This window comes from Puma concolor, chromosome B4 (genome assembly GCF_028749965.1).
Source record: "Puma concolor isolate L17-30 chromosome B4, mPumCon1.1.hap2, whole genome shotgun sequence".
Taxonomy (NCBI): domain Eukaryota; kingdom Metazoa; phylum Chordata; class Mammalia; order Carnivora; family Felidae; genus Puma; species Puma concolor.
In genome coordinates, this window is record NC_141673.1 from 19,907,202 (window position 1) to 19,922,432 (window position 15,231).

The 15,231-nt window shown below is 40.4% G+C and overlaps 1 protein-coding gene across 7 annotated transcripts in view; it reads right to left on the minus strand.

Moving 5' to 3' along the window:
- DRAM1 (DNA damage regulated autophagy modulator 1) overlaps positions 1–15,231 on the minus strand; it is a 64,001-nt gene that overhangs the window by 22,862 nt on the left and 25,908 nt on the right. For 2 of the 7 annotated variants that reach the window (XM_025926827.2, XM_086712523.1), the window contains exons 4-7: positions 11,910–12,087; positions 7,650–7,708; positions 3,559–3,651; positions 653–2,975 (exon numbers count right to left, since the gene is read on the minus strand). In XM_025926827.2, coding sequence (XP_025782612.1) covers positions 2,931–2,975; positions 3,559–3,651; positions 7,650–7,708; positions 11,910–12,087 — 375 coding nt within the window. In that variant the 3' untranslated portion in view covers positions 653–2,930. Of the gene's footprint in view, positions 1–652; positions 2,976–3,558; positions 3,652–7,649; positions 7,709–8,294; positions 8,404–8,636; positions 8,817–11,891; positions 12,088–15,231 lie in introns of those variants that run through there. The other 5 variants (XR_015253394.1, XR_015253392.1, XR_015253395.1 and 2 more) reach the window with 5 other exon arrangements.

Genomic DNA, 15,231 nt, shown 5'->3' on the forward strand with positions numbered 1-15,231 from the left:
CAGCCCAGCATCTCAGACACAGTTGACCTGTCCGGAGGTGGACAGGTGACACAAGGCTGACTAATCAGAGCATCATACTTCCCTGAGCTGGGCATGGGCATGTGACCCAAGCCAGCCAGTCAGAGATAATGAGCTTTAACTCCCAGGCTTTTGATGGAACTATTGAGAAGTCTTCTCTTTCTGCTGGACAGGTTGTAGGCCTGAAACTTCTAGAAGCCATCTCACTTCCACCGGGGGAAAACCTGCCTGAGAATGATGTCAATAGAGAGAAAAAGCAGAGCTGCAAGAGGGAGAGAAGAAATGGAGTTCTGGTGCCACTTTCAGACCAGCCGTCCCTAAAGCCAGCTGTACCCGTGGACTTCTCAGTCACTTGAGTCAACAGATGCCCCTTTCTTCCTCAACAAATTTGAGTTGGATTTCTGGCACCATCAACTCTAAGAGTCCAGACTGATATGAACTTCTGATACTAATGTTTGAGTCTCTACAAAGATGAACCACTGTGCCCACATGCAAAGCTGTAAGAATTAAGAAAACATAGAGTTTAAATTCTACCTCTATAGAGTCCAAGTGGAGCTAGAATTGTTCCCTGGATATACACACTTCATGGTAGTACCTAGTCAACATGTTATAATTGAACAGAAACACAAATTGCTAAAATAAAGAAATATTTCATTTTATTCTACTCTTTTAGCCAAGAGGGCCAAGGAAATGCAAAGTCATGGAAATTAGAAATAATACCATAAATGTGGATGAGACCAGCTTTAGGGGTTTCAGGGAACCAGCAGAATGTGATTGTCTGGAGTGATTTTTGGCGTTCTCAGTTTGGCAAGCCAGGTGTACCGTTTTGTCTATCCCATGTAACAATTTTGGTGTTAACTGTCCAGGTTGAAGAGAGTTGGCATAGGGTCGTGAAGCCCAAACAACTGAAATGTTTACAGTACACAAAGCAAAACAGTCAACATTACTGAGTGATACAGACCATTTGTTTATCACTTAACTAGTAAACCAGTGTAAATCTCACTATGCAGCCCTACAAATACCCCTAGTCACTCCTTCACTTGTTCACTCATTCATTCATGCATTCATGAGTATTTATTGAGCACCTGCTGTGTACCAGGAGGCATCCTGGTAAACGCCTGATTTACAAAGATAAAGATCAAGGCACATACTCTGCCTATCTATCTCATGGAGAGATACGGACATGAAGAATAATAATGCATCATGAGAAGTGCAGATAAGAAAAATCTGTTCAAAGTGAGTCCCAGCTGAGGACTCATTCTCCTACAGGTTTCACGGCACAGGAATGTGACATTTTCCCCCCATCTTCAAGATAATGAATGCTTGCCAGAGCTTCAGTCAGTCTTTCAGTTCCAGTGTTACTATGGGGACCCACAGCATCACGACAAGTTGTAACAGACTCAGACATGGTTATCAGGTTCTCACTGCTGAATACAGGCAACACAGTTTGTTGTTGCTGAGGTGGCCGACTGCTTCATTCACTCGGTAAATATTTATTGAAGAGCCATGATGTGTTCACCACTCCTGGATTCCCTCCCAGGCTGTCCAAGTTCTGGCCCTGGCAAATGAACTCAAGGTCTGGACCCACTTGGCCAGATGGAGGTTTGTGGTCTGGAGGGTCTTTGAAGGAAGGCCTTCTCTTCAGTTTTCAAACCTAAGCCTTAACATGTCAAGGCCCGCTTCTTGTTCTGGAATGATTTGCTTTTCATTTGTCATTTGTGATCTGGGTGAGACGGTGGAGCGTGTAGGTCGTGTAGGTCTTAACAAAGGACCAGGTTCACATTTCGTGAGGTATGCAAACATCCAGCTACAGGCATAAAAAGAAGGATCAAATGAACTGCACCCTCTACCTTCTCCCCTCTCCTCTCTCAGACCTACATGCTCTTCCACAGGTTTACTGCCATGAAATAAATTCGAGATGTGAGTTTCAGCTTCTGAGTCAGACTATATATCAATTTATGCCAGTTACAACAAAGGTGTCTTTACAAATGGTCTTTTTAATGCTTTTCACAGCTTGGCTTTTGTGGAGGGTTCGTATTAACCAGAGGTCTTCCCACAATCCATCTCTTCCACAAACGGTCCCTGAGATACCTTCCATCCTTGCTCATCCAGCAAGGACAATGATCCAGAATCCAACGAGGCTTTCTTGTCAGGTGCTTGTTTCCGTTTTCTGGTTGTTCTAAGGTTTTTCTAATCTGCCTTGCTGAATTCATCCCACCTGGAATTAGGCCCACTATGGCATGCCAGTCAGCAGCAAGGGTAAACACTGTGGCTCTGTGGGCAGGGAGGCCCGTGGGGGGCGGAATTTAAAACCTGAGGTCTTCTGTGTTCACTTAGAGTTAATGTGCATAGAGATAGTAAGGCCTTTCAGCAGAAGCATTTTGCTTAGTTCACATAAAAATCAGAGTATCCTTGATAGTGTTAATTTGTTAACTAAATCATTGCGATCATTATAAATCAAACTTTGTAAGTGTTCTCGTGATATAAAATTAGACAGTTCATGCTCTAAAAATAAAAATTTTAAATGAATATGCCCTGATTTTACTTCTTAGTGAATTCCTTATTTAGTGTATTCGCACCAATCACACACAAAGAAAACAAAACAGAATCTGTGCAAAAACAAGAGCTGTCCATTTTCTGTAACACCTTATCTTCTCTGTAATGAATTTGTTAATACAAAAAAGTGTCTACTTAGAAAATTATAAAAACATTGCTACGATGTCACAAATGCTCTACACTCACTATGAAGACATACCTTTGGAAATAGTACAACTATTGGGAATTCTTAATGAAATTCAAGTCCCGGATGTACTGCAGATGCGTTCCACACAGGGCAGCATTAAGACCCTCCTCTGTACCACTTCCAGAAATTGCCTGTGACTTTCACTGAGTGACATATAATTCTTCTTTCTTCAAATATCATCATTGATTTCTGTGGATATCCTTAGGGTGACGCTCTATTAAAGACAGAAGAAAAAGGTTTCAAAGGAGGTACATTGGTGCCAGCTATGGACTCCCAAAAGCTTTGCCCCACCCCTTCAGAGATGACCTCACTATGGTTTCTGCAGAGTTCGAGTTGGGTCTTAAAGAGTTTTCTTGGCTTTCTTCTATATCCTTTCAGCTAAGAATTCACTTGTTTCAAAATGTAAGATCTTCCCTGTTGTCAAACCTGATAAGGTCCTACCTTCTCTCTACCTTGGGAACATTTTCCACAACAAATTTTTGTTTATTAAATGGACATATTTCCTATTATTCGGAACTAGTAAATGAGGCCTTCAAAAAGCTAATAACCAAGATATCTGACTATAGGCATCTAGTGGCAGAGGACATATGAGAATTTCATTGTTGGGAGAGCTGTTAAAGATGCTTCCCTTAATATTTACATGTTTTTCAAACACATAAGGGTAAAAAGACAGATAGTGCTTTCTTAATTTTTTTAAATTTTTAAATTTTTATTTTTTTAGTGTAAGAAATGTTCTATGGATTTCTCCTAATCCTAATTGTCAGCAATTTATAACATTTGAATTGGTAAATACCTACCTGGAAATCGTGGATGAATGTTAGGAAGTAGAAAATAAAACCAAAGGCCACTGTCCATTCACAGATTGCACTCACTACGTGATATATATAATCCTAATAGCAACAATAAAGAAACAGAATTTAGCCTCAATACCTTCACCATACTGTATGTATTGAAATACAACGCTGGTCAGACCAAATGAAAACCTTGTCTGATGAGCATAAATCAACCCCTTGAGAAAAGGCAGTGAAAGGCCAGGGAGATGAACACCCTGCCCAATGAGAATGTGAATGCAATTATCCCAAAAGTTCTTGGGGCTCTCGTACACTCTGGTTTTACGACCTAGTCTGTACACTTCGAAAGGCAGAATAAGGGCCACAAAATGGCTGAGAAACATATTTGGACTCAAGGGAAGAAAGAACTTTCCATTCAAGGCATGACTTGCTCTCCCACTGCTAAGGAATCCCAAAGTTCAAAGGCATGCCTAAAAACATCTATCTAGTCAGCCTTTGGGCCCTTGTTAAAACAGAATGAGCTCTCGCACCTGGAGGAGACTGGCTGTCACCACTTGGTGTTACATTTCCTGTTACTATACAAAATGTCCGTTTAGAACCTAATTCTGCTTAACACTGTAAGGTAAACACAGCCACAAAGCGCAGGCTAATGAGACATCTACACGTTAACTATCTTATTGGGGGCAGGGATGAAAGAATGGAAGGCTTTAATTGGGGGTTTCTCCTATGTGGGCCAGAGAATTAATAAAAACAAATGGAACTGATGATTGCAAAAAGAGAGGGAGGACTGAGAGCCCACTCCTCATCGGCCCAATTCCGTTTTCCTCAAATAGGAAACTGTGACTCCAGTGTTGTTTTGAGAGATTCAGAAAAAAGCCTGTGTTTGTGTGTTTGTGTATGTGATCTCTCCTGATTTTTAAATGCGGTAAATTACTTTAAAAGCATTTTTAGGGGCACCTGGGTGGCTCAGTCCGTCAAGCGTCTGACTTCGGCTCAGGTCATGATCTCACAATTCGGGAGTTCTAGCTCCATGTCAGGCTCTGTGCTGACAGTGATTCAGAGCCTGCTTGGGATTCTCTCTCTCTTGCTTTCTCTGACCCTCCTCTGTCCCCCACCACCAACTCTCAAAATAAATAAACTGTTTTTTTTTTTTTAATGAGACAATGATATTATAAGGGTGCCTGGGTGGCTCAGTTGGTTAAGCATCCAATTTTAGCTCAGGTCATAATACTGAAGCTCACAAATAAGAGCCCCACATCAGGCTCTGTGCTGATAGCTCAGAGCCTGGAGCCTGCTTCAGATTCTGTCTTCCTCTCTCTCTGCCCCTCCCCCACTCAGGCTCCATCTGTCTCTCAAAGATAAGTAAGCAGTAAGCATTAAAAAGAAATTTTTAAAAAATAATAAAATAAAATGAGACAATGATATTATAATTCTTACACTCCCTACCAAGTAAGTCAATGCACAGGAATGTGCTATAAAGTTCCCAAGCACTCCACAGAAGTCTAGGGAAGTACCTAACTGATTATTCCATTCAGTGAATTAATGCAAAGGGTTTTGTGTGCATTCCTTGATATTGGGAACAGAAAGCAACACAAGCATAGCATGGTAATTTATGGAGTGAACAAAAATGTGGTACTTTTCATATTTTTAAGATAGAAGACAAAATAAAAAACAATTTTCAACTGCCTGGGGGATATATATATATACTCTGATGAATCCTTCCCAGCTGCTGGTTTGTTTGATTTGTGGTGAAATGCCTCCCCCCAGTGGCTGAATGGTAAAAATACACCGGAAGCTGCTTGGCTGTGAGGTCTGGCTTTCAGAAGGGACTTTCTTAAAACTTGTGTCTGGATCATTATTTTCCTCCCCATCTTCAGTCTCTCTGTTGTCTCTTGCAGGCTTCCTCACATGCCCCAGTCCTCTGTTGTGGAAAATCCACTGATCCCACTGGCCCTCCAGCCACCATCTTATTTCTCCCTTTCCTCACACCTCCAAACACTAGACTGATGAATGAATGAACCATCCCTCTCACCATTTCTTTAACCTCCTGCAATTGGCTTCTGATACCAACATTTTACTGAAACTGCCTTTTTAAAAACATCAGTAACTCCCCTGGTCCTTGAAAAACAAACTGCCATTCTCCCACTAACTCTCCTCTCCTGGGCATCATTCGTTCCCTATGTGGCATCTAGATGAGCCACCACTATGAGTAGCCAATGGCATGAGTCCATCTCAACTCCAAACCTTCAATGCCAGGTGTTCTGACATTTGGGCTGGAAATTACCAGTCCTTCTACCCTGTGCCCTGATGGTTCCCAGTTGCCCCCCCACCCCCCACCCAGTCTAGTCCCTCACAATAACTGGACATTTCTCTTTAATGTTTCACTACAGCCTCAGATTCAACAATTCTAAAACCAAACCACCCAGTCCCCACCTGCCCCCGGCCATGGAATCATTTATTCCTGTTCAGGACCCTACTTCTCTCTGTTTATGGGGACAGATTCTTTGCTTTCCCCAAGATAACACTTGGAAGTCTTCTTTGATTCATGTCCTTCTATTCTCATTTGTCACTTGCCAGTACCCATTAAATATTTCCCCATATTACTTCCACCCTAGGCTGATTTTTTTATTTCCTTTTTTTTTTTAGTTTATTTATTTATTTTGAGAGAGAGAGGGAGACAGAGAGAGAGTGTGTGTGTGTGTGTGTGCGCACGCATGCACATGAGCAGGAGAGGGGCGGAGAGAGAGGAAAAGAGAATCCCAAGCAGACTCCAGACCTGTCAGCATAGAGCCCTACGCGGGGCTTGATCTCACAACTGTCAGCTGAAATCAAGAGTCAGATGCTTGACCAATTGAGTGAGCCACCCAGATGCCCCTTTTTTCATTCCATTTTTAAAAGTTTTAAATTTTCATTTCTGTATGGTTAATATATAGTGTTATATTAATCTCAGGTGTACAATATAATGGTTCAACATTTCCATATATTATTCAGTGCTCATCATGATTAGTGTACTCTTAATCCCCTTCACCTATTCCATCCATTCCTCTACCCACCTCCCCTCTGCTAATCATCTGTTTATCCTCTATAGTTAAAAGTCTGTTTCTTGGTTTGTCTCTCTCTCTCTTTTTCCCTTTGCTCTTTTGTTTTTTAAATGCCACATACGAGGGAAATCATATGGTATTTGTCTTTCTCTGACTTATTTCACTTAGTATATACTCTCTGGCTCCATCCATGTTGTTGTAAATAGCAAGATTTCATTCTTTTCATGGCTGAGTAATATCTCATTGTGTATATATTCCACATCTTCTTTATCCATTTATTTATCAATGGGTATTTGGACCACTTCCATAATTTAGCTATTGTAAATAATGTAGTAAACATAGGGGTGCATCTATCCTTTTGAATTAGAATTTTTGTATTTTTTGGGTAAATACCCAGTAGCATGATTACTGGATCATATGGTGCTTCTATTTTTAACTTTTTGAGGAACCTCCATCCTGCTTTCCACAGTGGCTGCACCAGTTTGCATTCCCACCAACAGTGCATGAGGGTCCCTTTCTTTTCACATCCTCCTTAACATTTGTTTCGTGTGTTTTTTATTTTAGCCATTCTGACAGGTGTCAGAACGAGGTGACATCTCATTGTGGTTTTGATTTTCATTTCCCTGACAATGAGTGCTGCTGAGTCCCCTAGGCGAATCTTGATTTGAAAGCTAGAGAACTGCCTTCTTCCTGCCACCTTAACTCCGGGCTCTCTCCTCATCCATTCATCCCAGGGTTGCTTCTGACTAATATCTCCCTGCCAATCGTCTTACCACGTACTTGCCTGTTCAAAAACTTTGCGTTAACTCCCCTCCTGCAAATATAGCCCTGACCACATTTATTTTCCACGCCATCCTGAAACAAACTGCCCTCCATGCTGGAGCTGATCTCATCCTTTCTGCTTAACATTCTCTGCTTCCTCTGCCCTCCATACACCTTAATTCATACTGACCCCCCTGCCCTACCTCTTTTGATTAGGAAATTCAATTAAGAATTCAAAACTTTGAAAATAATCCCAGGAACCACGTTCAACAATCATACTGAGTTAAATTTTACCTTTTCTTTTGGATTCCATTCCAGTTTGGTTATAGAAATTAGTGAAGCACAGGCGATCACTAAAAAAAGGAGATTGTTAAGGAAAGTCCAGAAAAAAGCCAGGTCTTTGAATGTTAAGACTATTCTGCTAATAATCATCACACAGGGTCAAAATATTAATACCAACATTTCTGTAATCAAACCAGTTATATCAGCTTCTTATAATCTCAACCCTTAAATTAGACTGTGATGGAAATACAGTCATTCCTTAGCAATACCTTTTGAGTTACGTATAGTAAAATTTTAATTTGTGGCTACATTATGCCCTACTCTGCTTTTTAAATTTTGTCAAAATGACTGACACAGCCATCCAGATACGTTCTTTTTGAATACTCTTCCCCTAAAATACTACTTTCCCTAAATAAAAGTATTGAATAAAAATACTCTTTCCCTAAAATACTATTTTCAAGACAACAGCTTTAAGGAAAGATTAACATTTCAAGGTACAAAAGCACCACAAACTACCAAGATTCGTCTACAAAAACAAGGTAAAGATTCAAACTCCTGTCTTTAAAAAACAGACTTTTCCCATCAAGTAATCAGGTATAAGCAGAGCCCTTCCTTCCTGGCCCAAAGGGTGTACAAATCAAAGAGATAATGTCCTACCTCTGACCTTAGGAGATACCCTGAGAGGCCAGTCAAACAGTGCCCAGGACTGAGGCCAGAGCCTCCGTTGACTGTCTGCACAAAGGCGGGGACAGCCATTCTGATGGAGCTTAGAAGGCAAAAGAGAAGGCTAGAGAATGAGATGCTCTTAAAATGCTTTTGCAAACAGACGAATTCAAAGCTTAGAGTCAATGCCAAGTTTAGAACTTCCTCTGAATACAGAGTCAGCATCTCCTCTCCCTGCCCTCCCCACCCCCCAATATTTTGCAATTCTTAACACTTCTCGGTTTCTCAAAATAAAAGGAGTAGAAAGCATAGAAGATTCTCTGATCATGTCATTACCATATCTGTTTCTAATAGTTTAAAAGTCTCTTAATTCTTTGTTCCTGAGTCCTATCTTCTGTGCATCAGGTACCATGCTGGTGGGGAGGAAGGGGGAGATAGAGAAAACTCTGGAAAAACAGACTTGGTGTCAGCTCTTGGAAACATCGCAGCCTTGTCGGACGAAGCCCAGGGAATGTGCTGCATTAAGACAGAAAAGAACAGGGCACAGTGATGACTCAGAGGGAAAACGATGAGTTCAGAGTGGAATGGGGTGTGAGGGGTCAGGAAAGGCTTCACTGAGTTGAGCCTAATCTGAGTTGAGGCTTGAGGAGCTCTCTAGAGCAGCGTCACCCCAGAAATTAATGCCAGCCACATGCGTAATTTAAAATATTCTACTATAGTAGCCACAGTAAAAAACAAACAAACAAACAACAACAACAACAAACCTAAAAAGAACCAAATGAGGGGGTGTCTGGCTGGCTCAGTCAGTAGAGCATGTGACTCTTGATCTCGGGGTTGTGAGATCAAGCCCCCTGTTGGGTGTAGAGATTACTTAAAAATAAAATCTTAGGGGCGTCTGGGTGGCTCTGGGCCTCTGGGTGGCCAGAGTCCAACGTCCGACTCTTGATTTTGACTCAGGTCATAATCCCAGGATCATGGGATTGAACCCCACGTTGGATTCCGTGCTGAGTGTGGAACCTGCTTAAGATTCTCCCATTCTCGGATAAAGAAAATGTGGTATATATATACAATGGAGTATTACTCGGCAATCAAAAAGAATGAAATCTTGCCATTTGCAACTATGTGGATGGAACTGGAGGGTATTATGCTAAGTGAAATTAGTTAGTCAGAGAAAGACAAAAATCATATGACTTCACTCATATGAGGACTTTAAGAAACAAAACAGATGAACATAAGGGAAGGGAAACAAAAATAATATAAAAACAGGGAGGAGGAAAAACAGAAGAGACTCTTAAATATGGGGAACAAAAAGAGGGTTAGTGGAGGGGTTGTGGGAGGGGAGGATGGGCTAAATGGGTAAGGGGAATTAGGGAATATACTCCTGAAATCATTGCTTCACTATATGCTAACTAATTTGGATGTAAATTTTAAAAAATAAAAAATGAAGTTAAAAAAAAAAAGATTCTCCTATTCTCTCCCCCTGCCCCTCCCCTACTTGAGCATGCACTCTCCCCAAAATAAAAAAATTAAAAAATAAATAAAAATAAATCTTAATACATAAATAAAACCAAATGAAATTAATTTTAATAATATATCTTATCTAACTCAACATATCAAAAATGGTATCATTTCAACATGCAATAATATAAAGAAGTAATGTGACGTATTTTATATTCTCCTTTTCTTTCTTCTTAAATCTTTGAAATCACTGTGGTTTTTACACTTACTGCACATCTCCATGTGGACCAGCCATGTTTCAAGCGCTCAGTAGCCTCATGTAGCTAGTGGCTACCATACTGGACAGCTAGGCTCTAGAAAACAAGGTGGAGGAAGATAATCCATCCAGGTAGAAGAGAACGGGTGAAAGCTGAGAACAGAAAGCAGGCAAGTCCAGAAGAAACAATGTAAAATGAGGTCTCAAATTATGGGTCTCAAGAAAAGGAACCTGGGCTTTATGCTGTTAGTGATTTTGTGAAGGTTTTGAAAGCTTTAGAAGCCAGGTGCAAGATGGATAGTCTCCCAGGAAGGGCTTAGAAGCAAGATCCTAGCGACCAGCCTCACTCTCTGTTTCAGTTTCTTCAGTAGTCAAATGATGGTGTTTCACAGAAATACTGTAGTAAGGAGACACAAGGGCATTTCAAAGATGCTTTGAAATCTTTGTAAAGAAATATAAATACCTTGCTAACGTTTAAGACAAAAGAACTCTTCATATGGATGAATTCATTCAAGTTAATTTAATACAGGGACATGATCTGTTTCTGTGGGAAAGCTGCCCCTTGGCATGGCTCATTGGAGCTGCCTAAAAATGGGAACTATTTGTGTGTGAAACTCTGATGGCTGAAAGCCTTATTCTGCTAAAATTCTCTCCAATTTTACCATCTAGAGATGTGTCTCCAAAGTTGGAAGCAAGGAAGGAACTCTGGTTTTAACACTACAAACACTTCTATATACTTTCCAACTAACACAAGCTAAAAGTAGTTATATTTGAAGACAAACATGAGTGTCTTCAATCCATAAATAGAACAAAGAATCAAGAAGGAACCATCTCTGGAACAAGGGTCTGCATTTTGTTTAAATTTCTCAACACTAGGATTTGCTTCCTCTGTACTTAGAAATTTTGTAATCAAAAATTTCCTTCCCTAAGATGAAAAAAACAAAACGAAACCCCAAATCATGCTTAGACTGTACATTTTGTATAGCTTCTAGTTTAAAGGAGAATCACAGAGCTTAATATTTAGAAGCACATGGTGCATTTTTACTCAAGCTTGCCCACTTTATACAACTCAATCCAGACTAACAAAGTTTCCACTAATTAAATGGTTTTCTATTTTTCTACAATCTGACAGGAATCAACATTTTTTTGATGCCTCTGCAGTTTTCTCTGATAGGACTACAGACGGTATTTTGAAAGATGGGGAATTTTCCACCTCTTAAAGACACAGCTTTTTTTTTTTTCTGTTAAATAGCTCTAGAAAGAAAGAGAGAAAGATCAAGCTCTCATTCCCTCTAAATCAGAATGCATACGCATAAAAATTCAGATTTTCTTTTCACATTGTGGAATACGAAAATGGAATGAGATTTCATTCTGAAACTGGCATCAGTGATAACAAGAGAAGGCTAAATGTATTTCGAGTGATTTAGAAATAAATGATAGAGAGCTTTCTAAAACCTCTTAACGTGGATGAGTAAGTCAGACCATCTAATGAATCACCTACGTGCAGGGTGAGGGCAGAGTACAGCCCCTTGGGACTTCACAGGGCTATTACTTTAAGTACAATATCAATATTTGGTGTCTTTGACCAAGCACTACAAAGAAAAATAAATATCTTCACATGGCTTATGAAATTTTCCCTGTCGGGAGGAAAGGAAACAGACTAAAGTGTTTGGACATGTTTCCATTCTCCCTGCACACCATTCCCCACAAAGATTCTTTTGAAATAACAACACAATGTGGAAATATTTTCTTAATGATTTACACTTTTCCGCCAGTTGTTCTTCTGAAGCATGTGGAAACGGGGCTGTTAATTTTTCCTTTTTTTTCATACTTTTTTGGGGGCGAGGGAGAAGGGTTAAGCTTTCGAAGACACTGACAAATGTGCAAAAGGATACTGGGGACCACAGCTGCGCAGGAAACGGCAGAGATGGCCATCCGCACGTGGCACGTGGAGAGGCTGTTCCACTGGGGACACGATTTGTAAGAGATGACGGACTGCAGGAGTGTGTAGACCACACCACAGACAAAAGCCAAAAGGGCACCGCCGTCATGGACCAGGGGGACAGCTAACTCCTGGAGAGAGAGTCACAAACAGGTGTTACTCCACGTGAGTCCGCGTGCAGTAGGCCCATGCACCCACCCACGCTGGTCCACTCAAAGCCAAAGATGCACCCACCACTCCTTGGAAAATGCGACTGCCTGCAGAAGACTACCAAGAGAAAAGCCTTCCAGACCCTGCAGTAAATGCCCTTAGTTGTTCCACAGCAAACGTGGGCATGCTGGACAGGGACAAAGTGATATCTGCCTTCGAGGGGGGAGAGTTGAATATGGTGGGCTCTGGAGTCTGGCAGAACCGGATAAAAAAAATTTCAACTCTGCCACCGGGTTCTGTGACGTTAGTTTATAACCTCAGTCTCTGTATCTGTAAAATAGGCATAATAATTTCTGCCTTGCAGGTTTGCAGTGAAAATTATATGATGAATTTCATATAACAGCATGCAACTGGTTCCGTGAAGGTACCAAGGGTGGCTTCGGGTTTTCAGGCTCCTTGCTCCCCAATAGTCTCTTAGTCTCTCCCCACATGCACATGCAAATCTAAGTAAAGACACTGCCCTTGCCATGCCAAGGTAGGTTCAAGTCAAGGCCCTACCCCTACATCCTCTAACCAGCCAATTCAACCAGAAGGCACCCTTACATCCAATCTAGGCAAAGAGTCTGGTATTGATCCCGAACATGCTCATGATAGACCATTCAAGGAGCTCACTTTAGGCTCCTTTTAATTGTGCAACGGGCACAATTATGGTATAACTATGATATTGGATTGAACAACAGAGTCTCTGGTTGAACTTGAAGATGTGAGCTTTGCAAAGGGGAAGTGAAAGTATTGTCCAAGAGGGCCTGCTTTGGACCCCAGACTCCTGCTGGCCCCACTGTCCATACCCTGTCCCTCCCAGACTTTTCTTTGACCTGGGTCACCCAGGCTTCCCCAGAACCACGGTGTTCTTCATCTGTTCAAAAAGAAACTGATATCAAATCTTTATTCTCCACATGGGAAAAGAAGATTAAAAAAAGAAAAACCAGGGGTGCCTGGGTGGCTCAGTCAGTTAAACGTCTGACTTCGGCTCAGGTCATGATCTCGCAGTTTGTGAGTTCAAGCCCTACGTCGGGCTCTGTGCTGACAGCTCAGAGCCTGGAGCCTGCTTCAGATTCTGTGTCTCCCTCTCTTTCTATCCCTCCCCTTGCTCATGCTCTGTCTCAAAAACAAACATTAAAAAAAAATTTTTTTTAAGGAAAAAAAAAGAAAGAAAAACCACTTTCAAATTTATTTGCCAGGGAAATTTATTTCCTGGTATCAAACCTAGGAATATAGGGGAAAATCCACAACTTGATTTATGTTATAATAAAATATGGCTGCACTGACATTTTGCAACATGGCCTATCAATTACTCATTTATTAGGTATGGATTTTGTATTCCTAGGATACCTAACATGGCATACAGATTTAGGAAAGTTATATATAGAAAATAAAATACATTCTATGCCCTTTAAAAAATTTGTAGACATTTAAGTACTTTAAGAATTAAAAAAAAATCACTCAACTGTACACTTAAAAATGGTTTAGATGGCCAATTATTTTACTACAATGAAAAATAACAATAATTCAAAGAAAATGAAATCACTCTCTTGAATAGATAACTGCATGCCCATGTTCATAGCAGCACTATTTACAATAGGCGAAACATAGAAACAACTTAAGTGTCCCTCAATGGATGAATGGATAATTAAAATGTGATACACACACACCAATTACTATTAAGCCATAAAAAAGAAAGAAGTATTGCCATTTATGACAACATGGATGGATACTGAGGGTATTATGCTAAGTGAAATAAGTCAGACAGAGAAAGACAAATATTGTGTGATCTCACTTATATGTGGAATCTTAAAAAAGTTAAAAACTGAACTCTTTGATACAGAAAACAGATTGATGGTTGCCAGAGGTGGGGGGGGGGGGGGGAGGTGGGGAAAAGGGGGTCAAAACATAGAAAATTCCAGATATAAGGCCTGAGGATGTCATGTACAGCATGGTAAGCATAGTTAACAGTGCTGTACTGTATATTCGAAAGTTGCTAAGAGAGTAAATCTTTTTTTTTTTTTTTTTGCTAAGAGAGTAAATCTTAAGAGTTGTCATCACAAGAAAAAAATTGTAACTATGTGAGGCAATGTATGTTGATGAACTTATAGTGATCATTTTGCAATATATACATATATCAAATCACTATGTTATACACCTTAGACTAATACAAGGTTATATGTCAATAATACCTCAGTAAATCTGGGGAAAAAACAATATTAAACCAAAATATAATAATAATAAAAGAATGAAGACAAACAGATCCTCTCCTCCCACCTTGAATGTTAGGCACATTAGGACAATGGAAAACAAAAGGCAAGATGTCCACTGCTAATGAGTCCTTTTAAGGAATAATCTTCTGAGAATCCTGATGCTTTCCACTGTCTACTTTCTTTTTTGCTAAGTAAATCAACATCCTGAACTTAAATACTCTGTTTCCTCCAATTACACTATCAGGGAATTCGCTTCTTAAACCCTGGCCAATTCAACACATCCTTTAGGATCTTAATCTGCAAACTTCATGGGCCCTCACAAACCCCCACATTAACCCTGACATTACTGGGTCAAAAGGTCCTTGACTGCAGGGGTCGTATGTGGGATGTGCTTTTTCCGCTGTGGAGTACACACTCTCACATCAAAGGTCTTTTAGAACCGCAATGATTCTCAGATGAGGCATGAATTGTGGTAGGAGGCTAAAATAAAAACCCAGCACCCTTTTTGGACCTCTTTTTTGAAACTCTCTTATTAATTTAAGAAAGTAAAAAATAGAGGTGCGCCTGGGTGGCTCAGTTGGTTAAGTGTCTGACTTCGGCTCAGGTCATCATCTCACAGTTCGTGAGTTCGAGCCCCATGTCAAGCTCTGTACTGACAGCTCAGAGTCTGGAGCCTGCTTTGGATTCTGTGTCTCCCTCTCTCTCTGCCCCTCCCTTACTCACGCTCTGTCTCTCTCTCAAAAAATGAGTTAACATTTACAATAAATAAATATTTAAAACAATAAAAGATAGTAAAACTAGAGAAAACTAGAAAGTTGAAAGGGTTAAACCTTGGAAAACAACTTTTCCAAAAAGGAAATTTCTGGAAGG